The 20,452-nt window shown below is 41.9% G+C and overlaps 1 protein-coding gene across 1 annotated transcript in view; it reads right to left on the reverse strand.

The window, feature by feature from the left end:
- The window catches only part of LOC143280595 (receptor-type tyrosine-protein phosphatase epsilon-like), a 56,808-nt gene that overhangs the window by 10,395 nt on the left and 25,961 nt on the right, over nt 1-20,452 (reverse strand). The window contains exons 11-20 of the mRNA XM_076585306.1: nt 17,875-18,050; nt 13,947-14,034; nt 11,263-11,339; nt 10,803-10,839; nt 8,060-8,157; nt 5,902-6,021; nt 4,329-4,477; nt 2,534-2,669; nt 1,335-1,481; nt 242-341 (exon numbers count right to left, since the gene is read on the reverse strand). Coding sequence (XP_076441421.1) covers nt 242-341; nt 1,335-1,481; nt 2,534-2,669; nt 4,329-4,477; nt 5,902-6,021; nt 8,060-8,157; nt 10,803-10,839; nt 11,263-11,339; nt 13,947-14,034; nt 17,875-18,050 — 1,128 coding nt within the window. The remainder of the gene's footprint in view (nt 1-241; nt 342-1,334; nt 1,482-2,533; nt 2,670-4,328; nt 4,478-5,901; nt 6,022-8,059; nt 8,158-10,802; nt 10,840-11,262; nt 11,340-13,946; nt 14,035-17,874; nt 18,051-20,452) is intronic.

Consider the following 20,452-nt stretch of genomic DNA (forward strand, 5'->3'; position numbering starts at 1 on the left):
CAACAAAATTGGCAATATTCTGTAGATAAACCCACTCTGATAGGGAAAAAAAAACCCACTTGTGGGCAGAGAGAAAAAAAAGAAAAGAAAAGAAAAGGGTGGCGCTCTTGCTGTAATGAAGTGCTCTCCATGGTGAGAGCAGCCAGTATTTCACACAGAGAAATCTGTTGTGACAAAAGAGCAATACAGTACAGTATACAAGACAATGTACCATACAATACAAAACATCAGTCAAGCTTACCAGGCAGCACGTTCTTGAACCTGTTCTTGGCCATGTTGTCTTCGGACAAGGCTGCCGTGCACTCTGAGCGATCAATGGTGGGTGACAGTAACTGCACAGTCTGCAACACAACACATACACAAATAGAAGCATTACCTTGACATGAAATCTACACGCACACTACAGTGAGATACACACACAGATAGCATTCGTTAATAGGTACAATCTTTACAAAAAGAGTAACTGCACAGTCTGCAACACACCACATACACAAATAGAAGCATTACCTTGACATGAAATCTACACACACACTACAGTGAGATACACACACAGATAGCATTCGTTAATAGGTACAATCTTTACAAAAAGAGTAACTGCACAGTCTGCAACACAAATAGAAGCATTACCTTGACATGAAATCTACACACACACTACAGTGAGATACACACACACAGAGCATTCGTTAATAGGTACAATCTTTACAAAAAGACTAACTGCACAGTCTGCAACACACTACACTCTGAAAGTGTCTGCAACACACTATCACTGAAAGTTCATTAATCTTTATATCATGGAATGTATTTGATTTAAACATGGGATGGTGCCTTGATGTCTCATTTCTGCACTTAGCTGAGTGTGTGGAGCTTGCACTGTGGGTGTGCAAGATATATATATATATATACACACATGCAAACATGTGGCCAAAAGCACTGAGAGAGAGAGACAGAGACAGAGAGACAGACAGAGACAGAGAGACAGATAGAAACAGAGACAGAGAGACAGAGAGAGAGAGACAGAGAGAGAGAGAGAGACAGACAGAGAGAGAGAAGATAGGTGTACATCACATAAAAACATGTCATACTTCGTAAGTCTTTCTCACATTCTGACATTCACCTCATCCTTGAAAAAGGTCTATAGTATATAAAAAAAAATTGAATGTTTCTATTTCTGTCGTGTGTGTGTGTGTGTGTGTGTGTGTGTGTGTGTGTCTGTGTGTGTTTTGTTCTTGTTTTTCTGCTTGTTCCAACATGAAATTTACACTGCCTGTATTCTGACCGTAGACTTTCAATCAAGACAGTTCCACACCCCCCACCCCAAAAAAACCCCCACTCACATCATACTGTTTTTCCAAAGGATTTTCCGAGCCGTTCTCATTCTGACTCATCTCCTCAAAGGTGGCCCTGAAGGATGACTTGGGGATGGTGGTGTCTCCGGCAATTACTGCTTCCAGCAGGGCGTCATACACAAACATGTACTGCTCCTGTGGACAGACAAAAAAACCACACTGTGTAAATACACGCCAAAATATATGCAAAAAGGATGTGCAGGAAATGGTCCACAATATGGTCTGGGTACTGTATAATAAACTAACTTTTTTGACTGAGAGGCACTCTAAAATAGACTGTATAGTAATGGCCCACAATATAGTCTGGATACAGTATCATTTGCTAACTTTGACTCGTCGCACTCTAAAGTGATTTCTCGAAGTGTTTTTGTCTGCTTTTTCACTTTGCTTATTGTACATAGTGAATGCATGTTTTGCAACATCGGGTGATAGTGTGTGTGTGTGTGTGTGTGTGTGTGTGTGTGTGTGAATGTGTTGTGTGAAAGAACAAAAATGCACTTGGTAGTAATGTGTGTGTGTGTGTGTGTGTGTGTGTGTGTGTGTGAAAGAACATCAATGCACTCGGTAGTAATGTCCAATACATTTGCAAATATTTCAGTACCATTTCCACAGACATAAATTTTCTTCTATTTTTCTTCAAAATATTTTGTGTATTTTTTTTTTCAGAAAATCTTGGTTATCTTCCCATGATTGTAAGCTATCCTGTCTACAATGACAATATAACAATCATACTCTCCATTCATTTTCCTTCATTAAAACATGTACTCTTTCATACTGTTGAACATTATTTGAATTTTTGTGATTTTTTTTGTTTTTGGTTTTTTGGGTGAGATTGGTGACTTTTTGGGAGACAAACAATTACAAATCTTTCCAGGAGTCGAAAAAGGCTTCCAACGACATTGTTCGTTCTTTAGTTTAACGTCTTTTCACTTTGGAAACTCAGACAGATTTCAGTTTCAGAGACTCATTATTCGTATAGCACTAACCCTGTCTGCCCTATCCCTGCACTATAATCATCGTCACAGTAACACATTATATTACCTGTATCACACAGAATCATTACACTGTTTCTATAGCGATAACCCTGTTCCTCCTATCCCTGTACTGCAATCATTACGACACAACAGAACCACATTCCATCATCCCTGCAGTGCGGTGAAGGGAGAAGAGAGGGAGGGGACACTCACGCAGGTCTGGATCATGTTGACGCGATTGCCGCGCATGTTGTGAGCCGCCTGAAGCACGTCCACCTGGCCCTCGTTGTTGGCCTGGTCCAGCAGGTAGTGAAGGCCGATGTAGGTCCCCGTCCGCCCGATCCCTGCACTGTAATCATCGTCGTCGTAACACATTGTTTTACTTATATTATATATAATAATTACAATATATAGCGATAACCTTGTCCCTACTATCCGTGCACTGTAATCATCACAACAATAACACAATATATTACTTGTATTATACAGAATCATTTCATTATTCATACAGCAATAACCCTGTCTGCCCTATCCCTGCACTATAATCATTGTCATAGTAACACATTATATTACCTGTATCACACAGAATCATTACACTATTTGTATAGTCCCTCTTGTCCCTCCTATCCCTGACTAATCATTATGATATTAATATATTACTTGTATTATACAGAATCATTACACTATATATATATATAGCGATAACCCTGCCCCTCCTATCCCTGAACTGTAATCATTATGATAATAATATATTACTTGTATCATACAGACTTATTACATCATTTATATAGTGATAACCTTGTGCCTCCTATCCCTGAACTGTAATCAGTATGATAATAATATATTACTTGTATCATACAGAATCATTACACTATTTATATAGTGATAACCCTGTCCCTGTACTGTAATCATCATCATCATGATAACACATTATATTAATTGCATTATATAGAATCATTACAATATTTGTATAGTGATAACCTTCTCCATGCTATCCCTGTTATGTATAACCAATACATTATTTATGTAACGACAACCCAGTCTGCCCCAATCCCTGCACTGTATTCATCATCATCATAACAACACATTATATTACTTGTATCATAACAGAATCATTACACTATTTATACACTAGTAACTTTGTCCTATTCCAGCACTGTAATCATCACAACAGTAACGATAACCTTGTCCTTCCCATTCCTGCACTGTCATCATTATAATAATAATAATACATTATACATTACTTGTATCATACAGATTCATTACAGTTTCTATACAGCAATAACCCTCTCCCTCCTATTCCTGCACTGTCATCATCATCGTCATAACAACACATTACGTTACTTGTATTATACAGAATCATTACATTATTTATATAGCGATAACCCTGTCCCTCCTATTCCTGCATTGTCATCATAAAAAAGGGGGTCATTTTGAACTGGCCTTTACAAACTCCTCCCCAACTTCTCTTTCCATTACAACTTGATGGAAGCAAACAAAGAGAATTCAACTTTAATAGTCTATACCGATTCTGACTTGGCTAAATTTACCCCAAGTGGTCAGGTTATTTCAACGTAGCCTAGAATGATGCCTATTGCTCTGAGCGTGGGAGGTCTGGGGGGAATGGGAGGAGGGGGGGGGGGGATCAGTTCTGACACACTGTAAGCTCACCCCAGGGTGGTCATTCCAGGTTGGTCTACATAGGAGGCAAAATTGCACTGGCTCTTAGTGCTGCATCCTTGGGGGCTAGTTGGCCTTTGGGAACCATTCCCAAAGCGGACTGTCCTAAAACCCTCTTGGCTGAGAGAGTAGGCAATGTAACTTGACAGCAGTTACCTCCTCTGTTGTTCTGATGGTCTTAGTCGAACACGACTGACTATCATACATAGACACATAGACCTTGGTGTTAATCTCTACCAGACAGCTGTGTCCCCGGGGGTAACAACAGACCCAGGAGGTGGTGGGATAGGAACTGGCTGGCATGGACAGCAGGGTTTGACCCCCGTACCTGCAGTGGCACAGGATGGGCGCGGTGTTGTCAGGGCTGAAGCTCTGCACTTTGCGGCGGAAGGCCAGCAGGGTGGTGGGGTAGGTTGGGGCCCCGTGGTCTGACCACGTGCAGAAGTGGAACTGCTTGACGATGCGGCTGTTCTCGTCCTGCACAGCAACAAGGACAGGCGTTCAGATGTGACGTAAACACCAGGAGGCTCTGTGGCTGTGTGCAGGACCTGCAGCCTACAGCTACCTTCATCACGGAGACTGGGCTTTCCATCTCACAATCGAACAACAAGAAGCAGATGTGACGAAACATAGTTGTCAGTCTGTCTCCTTCCGTGGGCGTAATTGTTAGTCTGTGACAGGTGCAACAGCCAAGTGGTTAAAGCGTTGGACTTTCAACCTGAAGGTCCCGACTTTGAATATCAATAATGGTGTCTGGTGGGTAAAGGGTGGAGATTTTTCTGATCTCCCAGGTCAACATATGTGTAGACCTGCTAGTGCCTGAACCTCCTTCATGTACATACACATGCAGAAGATCAAATGTGCACGTTAAAGATCCTGAAAACCATGTCAGTGTTTAGTGGGTAATGGAAATAAAAACATACCCAGCATGCACACCCCTGAAATTGGGAGTATGGCTGCCAACATGGCGGGGTAAATAAACAAAATGGTCATACACATAAATGCTACACGTCTGTCTGAGTGTGTATGTGTGTGTGTCTGAAATCTGATCGAATGACACTGGAAACGAATGATGAGTGCCCAATGGCAGCCATCAGTCAGCTCTACCCAGGTAGACAGCCTGCTGTGCAAATGACCCTGAGTTTGTAAAGCGTTTAGAGCTTGGTCTCCGACTGCAGATAGGCACAATATAAATATCCATATCATCATCACCTTCTGCAACCCTCTTGTGTTTCCTTTTTTTTCCTCCCCCCTCCCCCCTTCCCATTGTAGTCTTTGTGCGGTATCTGTGCTTGTGGGTTGGTGTTAACTGTGTGTGTATGCACGCATGTGCATGTTCAGAGTGCATGCGCACGAACACGTACATGTGTGTGTTCAAGGCATAAATTCCAGGTTTTCTTGGCATGCAAAAAAACCCCAAAAATTGCCAACAGGAAAAAGGTACAACAAAGTAAGAGTGGCCAACTATCAAGTCCAGAAAAAAAAAGAAAAAGAATATTCAAGGCGCACTAAAAACAAACAAATAACAAAGCTGAATGGATCTGCAAGGCGAGGGTCTGGGTTCAAATCCTGGTCTCAGCATTTCTTCCAAGTCTGACCAGAAAATCAAACTGAGCGATTAGTCATTTGGATGAGATGATAAACAAGGTCCCTTACGCAGCACACATTTGCGCACTAGAAGAACAACAACTTGGCAACATAAAGTGTTGTACTCTGGCAAAATTCTGAAAAAGAAATCCACTCACAAATATATATGTGTGCACTCAAGGCCTGACTAAGCATTTTGGATTATGCTGTTGGTCAGGCATCTGCTTAGCAAATGTGGTGTCGTGAAGCGTGTATGGATTTGTCTAAATGCAGTGACGCCACCTTCAGAAGTTAAAACTGAAAGTGAAACTTACTTTGGAGATCTCAAAGGTCCTGATGATGAAGTCGGTGTACTTTGCAGTGTCCACAATCCGCACGCTAACATCGCCGTATTTCATCGTGCCCTCATCCGGCCAGTACTGCTCACACTTTTTCTGTCAGGCACAGCACAGCATCGCATCAATCTTTTTTTTTTTTTTTTCCTTTCTCTAAACATTTTTGATCAGTTTTAACAGGTCGACGTTACTGAGCAATGAACTTGAAAAGATTAGAAAACATCCAAAATCGCTCCTCGTTATATCTGAGTTTGATTCCTAAATGTGTAAGAAAAGGAAACAGGAAAGAAAAAAACAACAACCAAAAACAACACATTCTTAAGAACATAGATAAACAAACTGACAGACAAGATGACAGACAGGCAGACAGACTCTATATAGGCTGGATATTATGTTGTCATTCATTTGTTATGGTCTTTTGCAAAATTTCTAGGACTTGTATGTTCACACTAACTGCATCCCTTTCTTGCACAATCACATGTTGGTCATTTTATTCCACACTGAAAACAAGCAGCACACACATCCACAAACAGATGTCACAAAGGATGGCAACAAGAAGACAAGAGGTCACAAAGAACGGCAACAAGAAGACGTCACAAAGGATGGCAACAAGAAGACAAGAGGTCACAAAGAACGGCAACAAGAAGACAAGAGGTCACAAAGGATGGCAACAAGAAGACAAGAGGTCACAAAGAACGGCAACAAGAAGACAAGAGGTCACAAAGGATGGCAACAAGAAGACAAGAGGTCACAAACAACGGCAACAAGAAGACAAGAGGTCACAAAGAATGGCAACAAGAAGACAAGATGTCACAAAGGAAGGCAACAAGAAGACAAGAGGTCACAAAGAGCGGCAACAAGAAGACAAGAGGTCACAAAGGATGGCAACAAGAAGACAAGAGGTCACAAAGAATGGCAACAAGAAGACAAGAGGTCACAAAGAACAGCAACAAGAAGACAAGAGGTCACAAAGGATGGCAACAAGAAGACAAGAGGTCACAAAGAATGGCAACAAGAAGACAAGAGGTAAAAAAGAACAGCAACAAGAAGACAAGAGGTCACAAAGAATGGCAACAAGAAGACAAGAGGTCACAAAGGATGGCAACAAGAAGACAAGAGGTCACAAAGGATGGCAACAAGAAGACAAGAGGTCACAAAGAATGGCAACAAGAAGACAAGAGGTCACAAAGAACAGCAATACAAAGAATGGTAACAAGAAGACAAGAGGTCACAAAGGATGGCAACAAGAAGACAAGAGGTCACAAAGAACGGCAACAAGAAGACAAGAGGTCACAAAGGATGGCAACAAGAAGACAAGAGGTCACAAAGGATGGCAACAAGAAGTCACAAAGGATGGCAACAAGAGGTTACAAAGGATGGCAACAAGAAGACAAGAGGTCACAAAGGATGGCAACAAGAAGACAAGAGGTCGCAAAGGATGGCAACAAGAAGACAAGAGGTCACAAAGGATGGCAACAAGAAGACAAGAGGTCACAAAGGATGGCAACAAGAAGTCACAAAGGATGGCAACACGAAGTTACAAAGGATGGCAACAAGAGGTTACAAAGGATGGCAACAAGAAGACAAGATGTCACAAAGGATGGCAACAAGAAGTCACAAAGGATGGCAACAAGAAGACAAGAGGTTACAAAGGATGGCAACAAGAAGTCACAAAGGATGGCAACAAGAAGACAAGATGTCACAAAGAATGGCAACAAGAAGTCACAAAGGATGGCAACAAGAAGACAAGATGTCACAAAGGATGGCAACAAGAAGTCACAAAGGATGGCAACAAGAAGACAAGATGTCACAAAGGATGGCAACAAGAAGTCACAAAGGATGGCAACAAGAAGACAAGATGTCACAAAGGATGGCAACAAGAAGTCACAAAGGATGGCAACAAGAAGTCACAAAGGATGGCAACAAGAAGACAAGAGGTTACAAAGGATGGCAACAAGAAGTCACAAAGGATGGCAACAAGAAGACAAGATGTCACTAAGGATGGCAACAAGAAGTCACAAAGGATGGCAACAAGAAGTCACAAAGGATGGCAACAAGAAGACAAGATGTCACTAAGGATGGCAACAAGAAGACAAGTGGTAAAAAAAAAGAGCAACAACAAGGGGAGACAACTCACTTTACAGGCCTCCACCAGGTTGGTCAGCATGACGATCTTGCTGACTCGGTGCTGCCACACCATGCGCCAGAAGTCCCGAATCATTGTCTTGTTGGGACCTGCCACGGGCAACATGGGCACACACTCATCACTGAAACACAGACTTAACTCACTCGGGACGACAAGTTTTCTCCCTTGCTTTTCCCCACAGACGGCCCATTTGTAAGGGTTTGGAAAAAAATTACAAAAAATACAAAATACTGTGTAAGAAAATGAAACTTTCAGAACTGGTTTATTACGTGTTGGGCTATTACATATAAAAAAAAACCCAACAAATTTCTCATCTTATTTTTACAGTTTTGCCATATGTAGAAAATACTGCCAATTTTTCACCCCGAATCACCATACCCATGCTCACTTTCTGCATTAAATTCGCTTTCTTCTTCGTCATCATCCACCTCTTCAATGTCCGACCCTTCAGTTTGTAGCATTTCAAGTACTTCAGCAACACTAAAACGTTGCCATCGCTGCCTTGTTCGCTCCACAACATTTTGAGAAGAGCCCGCTTTGCTAACAGGCTGGCACGCAAGCAGACGACCGGTCAGTGACTTTGTCAGCGTGTGTGCGAGACGGGCCACACATCCCAGGCTGACCAATCATACTGTTCGATTGTGGAGTGACCCAGAATAGCGCACTCTGCTTGGCTAATCACAAAATCACATGTACAGCGCGTGATGGATTTTTATTTCTTGAAAATGCTATTCCATTCCGTCGTCTGAAACCGAATACATTTTATGTAGGAATGCTCACGCATTCCTTCGTCCTGAGAGAGTTAAGACTTTAACCCATTCTACTCCACAGCTACGTGCCTGCTACAGCTCCCCTGGACCAGCACGACACGAGACCACTGCAGTATAAACCGGGTGGTTCACTAAAACAGTTGCTGATTTAATCCTTCAAACGAAGCAATGTTTTCATGCTTCCAGAATCCGTAAATGGATCAGTTCTGAATGCCAACTGTACCAAGCAGGAATGAAACAAACTAGAACAGTGTGCTGGTACAAGAATACTTGTATCTGGTCCACAAGGGAAGTAATCATGGTATGAGTTAACTCACACCTGGAGCAGAATGAGTAAATGCTCCCATGTTGCTGGTGGAGTGATGGCCTAGAGGTAACGCGTCCTGCCTAGGAAGCGAGAGAATCTGTCTGCGCTGGTTCGAATCACGGCACAGCCCCCGAAATTTTTTCCCCCTCCACTAGACCTTGAGTGGTGGTCTGGACGCTAGTCATTCGGATGAGATGATAAGCCGAGGTCCCGTGTGCAGCATGCACTTAGCGCACGTAAAAGAACCCACGGCAACAAAAGGGTTGTTCCTGGCAAAATTCTGTAGAAAAATCCACTTCAATAGGAAAAACAAATAAAACTGCACACAGGAAAAAATACAAAAAAATGGGTGGCGCTGTAGTATGGCGACGCGCTCTCCCTGGGGAGAGCAGCCCGAATTTCACACAGAGAAATCTGTTGTGATAAAAAGAAATGCAAATACAAATACATGAGGCAGTCAAAGCGCTCCATTCTCCATGGTCCACACAAAGACAGTACCAATTCATTCATTTCAGCACACACACTCACACTCACACTCATGCCATGGGTGTGGAGACTGGGTAAGGGGCTGGACCAGCAAGGGGGAAAGTACTGAGGGGGGGGAAAAAACAAACAAAAAGAAAGCTGATGGTCGAGTGGTGGGGTGCTGGGTGGAGGAGTCTTTTTTGACTCACTTGTGTAAACACAGTGAGTCTATGTTTTAACCTGGTGTTCGGTTGTCTCTGTGTGTGTGTGTGTGTGTGTGTGTGTGTGTGTCTGTGTGTCCGTGGTAAACTTTAACATTGACATTTTCTCTACAAATACTTTGTCAGTTGACACCAAATTAGGCATAAAAATAGGAAAAATTCAGTTCTTTTCAGTCATCTTGTTTAAAACAATACTGCACCTCTAGGATGGGCATAAAAAAAAAAAATGAAGCCTAATTATATGCAAACTGCATTTAATTTCATATTTATATTTTTTGTATTCTCTAAACTTGGCACTTTGATCTGATATTCTGACCCAACAACAAGAGCAGTCATTATTATCATTTTTTGTTCGAACAGGAACTTCTTTTGCTAAGCATGGAAGTTTTATTTATTTTGCAAACATTTTGGTGCAGATAGTAAAAAAGGGAAATTACTCTGTAATTAATGCTAGGGGACTTAATTTGCTTTAAACTGATCTTTCTCATCTTAAACATTACATTTTGAAATTATACTCAATACATAAAAAGCTTGGATTTTTTTAAAGTGTATCACAAGTGAGTCTTGAAGGCCTTGCCTCTCTTTTTTTTGTGTGGTCATATTGCCAATGTGAGAGAAACTATAAAAAGTTACCGGTTACAGGATAGCTTCACCAATTCATAACACAGACTGCTCAGAATCATACAAAGCAGCTTTTAACACTGCCATATTTTGTGCTCAAGTTTATGCTCTGTTCTTATACTGGATACTGAGAACTGGACCTGTCAAATCACACAGATACAATGTTGAAGCAATTGCCAGTAACCAAGGCTGCCATAGAAAGATCCATTTTCTTCTTCACCACACAAAGAACAATAGTTTTTATCAAGTTCGTGCCTGCCCGATTTCTGAAAAACTTGTGAGTCTGTTTATGTAATTCATAAAAATTATTGACTTACAGGATGTAAATGTTGAAATGATCATTAACTTACCTTGTGAAGCTATGAAGGCCTTTGGTCGATTGTAACCCTGAAATAAGAAATAAAACATCCAAATAAAATGTCTGTGATATCTTGAAATACTGTAACTAAGTGTTTGAGTGTTTGAGTGTGTGCATGTGCGTGCGTGCGTGTGAGTGAGTGCGCACAGTACATGTGTGCATAAAAAAGTGTGTGTGAATGGGTGGGCAAGCAACTGTGTGTGCGATTATGTGAGAGTGAGGGAGCCACAGAGAGAGAATGTGTGTGTGTGTGTGTGTGTGTGCGCGCACGCGCGTAAGCGTGCGTGTGCATGCGCATACGCGTGTGCACGTGTGTGCACAAAAGAATGTAGATGAATACCAGTGTATTTATGTACCTGCAATTGCTGCTGCATTTTTTTTTTTTTATCAGCGCATGTATGCATACATCAGTTAAAACAATGTGTATGTCAATCAAACTGATCAGTACTCACATCCATGAAGCTGGCGTTGACATAGTCTGAATGGGGCTCATTGGTTAAGGGCTCCAGAACAACACGGGAATGGTCATCTGAAACAACAGACAGAAACGGGAATGGTCATCTGAAACAACAGACAGAAACGGGAATGGTCATCTGAAACAACAGACAAAAACAGGAATGGTCATCTGAAACAACAGACAGAAACGGGAATGGTCATCTGAAACAACAGACAACAAGAGAGGCAAGGCCTTCAAGACTCACTTGTGATACACTTAAAAAAAAAATCCAAGCTTTTTATGTATTGAGTATAATTTCAAAATGTAATGTTTAAGATGAGAAAGATCAGTTTAAAGCAAATTAAGTCCCCTAGCATTAATTACAGAGTAATTTCCCTTTTTTATTATCTGCACCAAAAACGTTTGCAAAATAAATAAAACTTCCATGCTTAGCCAAAGAAGTTCCTGTTTGAACAGGAAATGATAATAATGACTGCTCTTGTTGTTGGGTCAGAATATCAGATCAAAGTGCCAAGTTTAGAGAATACAAAAGATATAAATATAACAGTAAATGCAGTTTGCATATAATTAGGCTTTATTTTTTTGTGCCCATCCCAGAGGTGCAATATTGTTTTAAACAAGATGACTGGAAAGAACTGAAGTTTTCCTATTTTTATGCCTAATTTGGTGTCAACTGACAAAGTATTTGCAGAGAAAATGTCAATGTTAAAGTTTACCATGGACACACAGACACACACACAGACAACCGAACACCGGGTTAAAACACAGACTCACTTTGTTTACACAAGTGAGTCAAAAATGGGAATGGTCATCTGAAACAACAGACAAAATCCACACTGGTCAAGGTTCTATTCCTGTCAATTGTTCTGTCACACTTGTCACCCATTTATAACATTCCATCTTTCCCCATAATAAAACACCAATATTCGTTCACATATTAAAGAAAAACAAACCCTGATATGTGTGATGAATATAATCTATCACAAAGAAGAAAGCACACACTGTTCTTTTCTTCCTCAGTTTGTGGACTGCAGTGCCCATATTCACCCATAGCCACTACTTGTAGGACTATTTTTAGCCCACCATTAAAGCAGCCTGGGGTAGTTTACGTTTGGAATCCCATAACCCAGTGACTGCATGCCAGACATGGACTCTCACAGCAGATGTGGAAAGAAGAGTTCAAGCCATGGACATGTGGTGTTATCGCAAGAGACTAAACAAGACACACTCATCACATCACTGATGAACAAGTGCACCAAGCTGTGAAGTTGCACATTGCACCGTGTTGAAGATCTGCTGACACAAGTTAAGAAAAGGAAACGATGTTGGTACGGCCACAAAACAAGATCCAGTGGCCTTGCTAAAACAATCCTCCAATGAACTGTTGAGAGAGGAAGACAGAGGGGAAGATGGGAAAAAAACTATGGACCATCGTCGTCTTCTTCTTCTGCGTTCGTGGGCTACAACCCCCACGTTCACTCGTATGCACGCGAGTGGGCTTTTACATGTATGACCGTTTTTACCCCGCCATGTAGGCAGCCATACTCCATTTTCGGGGGTGTGCATGCTGGGTATGTTCTTGTTTCCATAACCCACCGAACGCTGACATGGATTACAGGATCTTTAACGTGCGTATTTGATCTGCTTGCATATACACACGAAGGGGGTTCAGGCACTAGCAGGTCTGCACATATGTTGACCTGGGAGATCGTAAAAACCTCCACCCTTTACCCACCAGGCGCCATCACCATGATTCGAACCCGGGACCCTCCGATTGACAGTCCAATGCTTTAACCACTCGGCTAATGCGCCCGCCGGACCAACATCATTTTGCAGAACTGACAGGAGAACCATGTGCAGAGACCCCGGCTTTGACACACGTCTGACAGACGCTGAGAAAGCTGGTGAACAGCACTTCTGTGCAGCACCCCTATGACTTCACACAGTCACAGATGAAGAAGAAAGAAAAACCAAATGAACGCTGACACGGACTACAAGTTCTCTAATATGCCTAGTCAGACTTTAGCATGTTTGCAGGCAGGCACATCATGCAAGCGCATCATCTTAAAGACTGAAAAAGAACCACTAAACTCCATGTAAATACTTCAGACTACAAGGAACGAAAACCAAGACATGCACATACACATGCAAAAAAAAACCCAAAAAAAACAAACCACACACACACAGAGTGACATACATGTTAAATAAAAGTGTAGAAAGTATTAAAAAAAAAAGGGAAAAAAAAGCACCACCACAAAATAACAACACTAACAACTCACCAAACCTAAAAAGTTGTTGGGGATAAGAGGTACTGGTAAAAGATCAGGAACAACACACTGTTATTCTCAAGGAGCTGGAAAACTGCAACTTTAACTCTCTCCATACGAACGGCGAAAGAGACGACGTTAACAGCGTTTCACCCCAATTACCATCGTCAAAATATTGCAAGTGGAAGGCTCTTATAATACAGAAGAGGTGAATGTTGACAAAGAATACCACAATTCTGATGACGGAAGCTAAAGGTTGGGTCATTCAGACACCCACTGGACATCCGAGGGGTCTGTATAGAGGAGAAGAGAGGACTGGCCGTACTGAGTGAGTTAAATTCTGAGCAAAAGGGCTGAAAAAGTCACAGCCACGCACACCTGCATTCTCCCCTCCCTCCCTCACACCACTCACAAGCAACAATGTTGCCGTATCTGTTCTTGGCCTTGTTCTCTGGTCTGCGAGCAACCTCACACAGGGCAAGCAGTCCCATAGGTAGCTCCTGCAACATCAAAATAATACATAATCATGTGTATATATACATGTTTATCTCTTCATTTATCTATTTATTTATTCAAACACACACACACACACACTCACACACACACATACACACAGACATGCATGTGTTAAAACTGCAGGTTTATGTCCCAAAACAGTCTCAACCATTGTATGATTTTAAAGTACCTGTTCCAAGCAATTCAAATTACTCATGTGAGTTAACATTATACATAATGTTTACTTATTTTAAACACAATGCAAGTATAATAAATATTTTTAAAATATTTTCATATCAGTATGATATACGGTATTCTTGAGAGAGAAACACTTAAACCTCTTCTTGTGTTTCTCAGACGACCCATGTTTGGAGCCTACATTAATATCTGCAACGCACAAGGAAGTATGAATCCTACAAGCATCTCCTTTTCAGGACTGCTGTCTGGTCCTGGAGGACCTCTGTCTCCATTTGAACATCTATGGGGAGCTTCCCTCAAACTCTTGTCTATTCAAAACAGTGCTGTTTACATAAAGACGACATAAAGATGTTTGAAAACAAGAGAACGCTGGCCATTAAGGAGAAGCGTGAGCAAAGGAAGCAGGGCTCAACTTCTGGAGACATTTTCCCTTGCAACACCTGTGGGAAGTGCTGCACATCCAGAATTGGCCGCTTCTCCCGTATGAGGACACACACCAACAGATAAGCCTGCCTGCCTACTCATCTGTCGGTCCGACGGGAGACTCCATTATCATCATCATATGGATCCGTCCATGTGCTTTGACACCTTCTTGAAACTGAAACTTCAGAACAGATTTCCACACTTTGATTGCTGGATGGTCTTTCCTTACCACACTGCTGGCTGAATTCAGAATGAAACCACAATTTCTTCATCAGGTCCCTCTCTCACACAGAATAAAGTACTCTAGTGTTATATGTATAAACAAATCTGCCCCTTCCTATGTCTGTGACTGCCTTCACCTCTACACCAAATCTCGCTCTCTTTGATCAGCTTTGGATCCACTTGGTTTCTGCATTCTCAGATTCTAACACTAATCTGCAGTCAGCTGCCACCCTTTCTCTGTTTCTGGCCCAACACCTGCAATGACTTCCCTTTTTCGCTTCATCAAACCTCTGCACTCACCTCTTTCAAGTCTGGCCTTTGAAACACACCTCTTTCCAAAACAGACACCCACCCTCCCCACCCTCTTCCCAGTTTAGAGTTTCTGTAGCTTTCTACTTACATGTACATAAAGTTTTATCTTTCAGTTTCAGTTTCTCAAGGAGGCATCACTGCGTTCAGACAAATCCATATACGCTATACCACATCTGCTAGGCAGATGCCTGACCAGCAGCATAATCCATCGTGCTTAATCAGGCCTGGAGTGCATGCATGTATATTTGTGTACCTAGCAAAGTGGATTTTTTTAACGGAATTTTGCCGGAGCACAGTACTCTTGTTGCCATGGGTTCTTTTTCAGTGCATGAGGGGCGTGCTGCATATGGGATCTCCATTTATTGTCTCATCCTAACGACTAGACGCTCAGTTTGATTTTCCAGCCACACTTGGGAGAGAGGGTGAGAGCAGGATTGGAACCCAGACCCTCACAGACTCTGTGTTGGCATGTGAGCGTCTTTAGCCACCTTCCCCGTATCCTCTTTCACCCTTCTGAATCAAAGCTGTGCAAGGTGTGTAAGCAGTCTGATTTGTCTCTGCACAAGAAGCAGTGCTATATCAATACTTCATTATCATTATTACAAGGTATGGTTGTCACAGACAGCAGAACAGGTTGACAAGCCGAGTCGTCACAGGTTCAAGTGACATTTTCCAGTTGCTGGCACAGGTACCACACATGGAATGATGGCTTCTGGTGTTGAGGTAAAGCTGACAATCTGCCTCACTTCAGCATGTTGAAATAAAGAGATGTCATCGCTTGAAGAAAACATTTTTGACTCACTTGTGTAAACAAAGTGAGTCTATGTTTTAACCCGGCGTTCGGTTGTCTGTGTGTGTGTGTGTGTGTCCGTGTGTCTGTGTGTCCGTGGTAAACTTTAACATTGACATTTTCTCTGCAAATACTTTGTCAGTTGACACCAAATTTGGCATAAAAATAGGAAAAATTCAGTTCTTTCCAGTCATCTTGTTTAAAATAATATTGCACCTCTGGGATGGGCATGAAAAAATAAAAAAAGAAGCCTAATTATATGCAAACTGCATTTACTGTTATATTTACATTTTTTGTATTCTCTAAACTTGGCACTTTGACCTCTTATTCTGACACAACAACAAGAGGAGTCATTATTATCATTTTTTGTTCAAACAGGAACTTCTTTTGCTAAGCATGGAAATTTTATTTATTTTGCAAACGTTTTGGTGCAGATAGTAAAAAAGGGAAATTACTCTGTAATTAATGCTAGGGGACTTAATTTATCACAAGTGAGTCTTGAAGGCCTTGCCTCTCTTGTTCTCTGTTATCTTTCCCAACTGGCAGTCACTTGAGCATGGCCGTCAGAAGTTTTAAACACTGAGTTATAATTTTAAACATACATGCAGTGATATAGACTGAAAGGAGAAACACCTAAACCTCTCTTGTGTTTCTCAGACATCCCATGTTTAGAGGCTACTTAATATCTGCCAACGCACAGGAAGTATGAATCTACAAACTCCCTTTCAGGTACTGTTGTCTGGTCCTAGAGGACCTCTTCTCCTTTGACATCTGGGAGCTTCCCTCATCTCTTTCTATTCAAAACGTGTGTTTACATAAAGACGGCATAAAGATGTTTGAAAACAAGAGAACGCTGGCCATTAAGGAGAAGCGTGAGCAAAGGAAGCAGGGCTCAACTTCTGGAGACATTTTCCCTTGCAACACCTGTGGGAAGTGCTGCGCATCCAGAATTGGCCTCTTCTCCCATATGAGGACACACGCCAACAGATAAGCCTGCCTGCCTACTCATCCGTCGGTCCGACGGGAGACTCCATCATCATCATCATATGGATCCGTCCATGTACTTTGACACCTTCTTGAAACTGAAACTTCAGAACAGATTTCCACACTTTGATTGCTGGATGGTCTTTCCTTACCACACTGCTGGCTGAATTCAGAATGAAACCACAATTTCTTCAGGTCCCTCTCTCACACAGAATAAAGTACTCTATGTGTTAAATGTATAAACAAATCTGCCCCTTCCTATATCTGTGACTGCCTTCACCTCTACACCAAATCTCACTCTCTTTGATCAGCTTTGGATCCACTTGGTTTCTGCATTCTCAGATTCTAACACTAATCTGCAGTCAGCTGCCACCCTTCCTCTGTTTATGGAGTTGAACACCTGCAATGACTTCCCTCTTTCACTTCATCAAACCTCTGCACTCACCTCTTTAAAGTCTGGCCTTTGAAACACACCTCTTTCCAAAACAGACACCCGCCATCCCCACCCTCTTCCCAGTTTAGAGTTTCTGTAGCTTTCTACTTACATGTACATAAAGTTTTATCTTTCAGTTTCAGTTTCTCAAGGAGGCATCACTGCGTTCGGACAAATCCATATACGCTATACCACATCTGCTAGGCAGATGCCTGACCAGCAGCATAATCCATCATGCTTAATCAGAGAGACTGGCAAGTGAAAAGAATGAAAGAAAGAAAAGAAAAGAAATGTAAAAAGACAAGAAGAAAAAAAAAAGGGGGGGGGGAAATTGCTGTGACTAACACCAGACTCACCTCAAAGACTGGCAAATGAAAAAGACAGAAAGAAAGAAGAGAAAAGAAAAATGCAAAAAAAAAAAAAAGGAAAGAAAAAAAAGTGGGGTGGTGGTGGGGTAACTGCAGCGAACACCACCAGACTGACCTCAAACTCTTTGCGAAATCCGTCACAGTTGTTGTCTTTGTTTTTCAGGATGTAGGCGTGGAGATCTTCCAGTTTCACAGCGGCGGTGCGCTTCCGGCCGTTGACGTTGACGTAGATGGGCTCCGACAGTTCCTCATTCCTGCTGTTCTCCTCAATCTCCCTCAGCTCTGTTTGCTCTGTCAGGACAGGATCATTATGTTGTGAATGTGTGTATGCGGAATCCAGGCCTGACAGACAGACACAGGATGTGAATGACGGGTGCCTAAAAGCAGCTGTCTGTCAGTTCTACCCAGGTCGACAGCCTGTTGTGCCTAAAAGCTGCTGTCAGTCAGTTCTACCCAGGTCGACAGCCTGTTGTGCCTAAAAGCAGCTGTCTGTCAGTTCTACCCAGGTCGACAGCCTGTGGTGCCTAAAAGCTGCTGTCAGTCAGTTCTACCCAGGTCGACAGCCTGTGGTGCCTAAAAGCTGCTGTCAGTCAGTTCTACCCAGGTCGACAGCCTGTGGTGCCTAAAAGCTGCTGTCAGTCAGTTCTACCCAGGTCGACAGCCTGTGGTGCCTAAAAGCTGCTGTCAGTCAGTTCTACCCAGGTCGACAGCCTGTGGTGCCTAAAAGCTGCTGTCAGTCAGTTCTACCCAGGTCGACAGAATGTTGTGCAAATAGAGCTTAGTTCTGACTGAAGACAGGCACTATATAAGTATCAATAATAATAATAATACTAATAATGATACAAAAAAATAACAAATGTACATAAACAGCTGTTTGTCGAGGTGGTTATCGATGAAATGAAAGAAGCAACAGACAGAAAACAGGGAAAGAGAGAATTAAACAATCATGATGTACTTCTCTGATGATAATATTGCCCCCCCAAAAAAAGACATTACCAAAATTTTTAGTCTGTAAGGCACTCCTGCATACAGAGTGCATCCACTAACTAAAAACAAAATTCATGTAAAACCTTACAGTACACTCATATATAAGTCAAATTACAATGAAATTACTGTCCCCTGCCCCCCCCCCCCCCCTCCCCAAAACAAAACCAAACAAAACAAAAAACAACACAAAAAAACACCACCACCATTATATAAAAAAAAAAAAATCAATAGAGTGACAAATGATAAAACAAATGCATGTATAATAGGTTGAACCTGCCATCTGCCAGTCAAAGGTTGAACCTGCCATCTAACAATTCATAATGATTTTATAGAAGCATTTCTTGTTCTGATATTGTGCTTCTTAATATTCATTTTATTTTAAAAAGTGTGTGTGTGTGTGTGTGTGTGTGTGTGTGGAGGGTAAGGGGATTTGGGATGTGTGTGGGAAATGTACCCGCTATGTTGTGTTACTTGTTTGTGTGTATTCAGCTTTATGCATTGCTTTTTTTCGTATCTTCTGTCCAACATTTGTCATGCTGCGAGTGTGTTAGGACTTGGCTGTTGGCTGAGATATTGTGAAGGGTGAGTGACGAGCCTGTGGATGCACAATGTAATTACCAAATGGATGAATAAAGATGTATTGTAATTTCTTTCATTTTCTGAAGCACAAAAACAAAGCACAAAGAAAAAGAAAATGATACGTTCTTAGTCCATTTTACATATGTATATGTTTTCAACTGCAATGCACTCAGTCACAAATGAAAGTCACACAACTGAATGTAACTACTCTCATCTTATTTTTACAGTTTTGCCATTACGTAGAAAATAATGCCAGTTTTTCACCCCGAATCACCATACCCACGCTCGCTTTCTGCACTTAATTCACTTTCTTCTTCATCATCATCCACCTCTTCAATGTCTGACCCTTCAGTTTGTAGCATTTCAAGTACTTCGGCAACACTAAAACATTGTCGTCACTGCCTTGTTCACTCTGCAACATTTTGAGAAGAGCCCGTTTCAGACGCCACTTTGCCGGCTTGCACACGGTGACTTTGTCAGCGTGTGTGCGAGACAGGCCAAACATTACAGGCTGGACAATTATACCATTCAGTTGTGGAGTGACCCAGAATAACGCACCCTGCTCGGCTAATCAGAAAATCACGTGAACAGCGCGTGATGGATTTTTATTTTTGGAAAATGCTATTCCATTCCTTCATCTGAATCTGAATACATTTTATGTAGGAATGCTCACGCATTCTGTCGTCCGGAGAGAGTTAAGGCTCAAGATCCCATAGCCTTTTTCAGTCACCAGGGCAGTGATTTCATACCCACTGTGAATGGGGCTCAGCATAGGAAAGCGGGACCACATTCCTCTCCTTCCACTGCTTTCAACCTTCCCCAGTCAGGTACCCATCACACCTGGGTGGAGTGAGGAAAATCAGAGTAAAGTACCTTTCCCCAAACACACGACACTATGCACAAAGGGGGCCTTGAACCCTGACCACTGGTGTACACTGGGTCACAGGTCCAACGCCTAACCTGTATCTGCCACAACATCTCATATAATATCATCATCTATGAAGAAAAGAACCAAAAGGCAGTTTTCCAGAGTGTCCAAAACAGTGATTATGACAATGATGACATGGATATATGATGCCAGTCCTCATTCAGAGACCAAGCTAAGTGCTTTACAAACTCAGGGGTCA

The sequence above is a fragment of the Babylonia areolata genome, chromosome 3 (assembly GCF_041734735.1).
Source record: "Babylonia areolata isolate BAREFJ2019XMU chromosome 3, ASM4173473v1, whole genome shotgun sequence".
In the NCBI taxonomy this organism is placed as follows: Eukaryota; Metazoa; Mollusca; class Gastropoda; order Neogastropoda; family Buccinidae; genus Babylonia; species Babylonia areolata.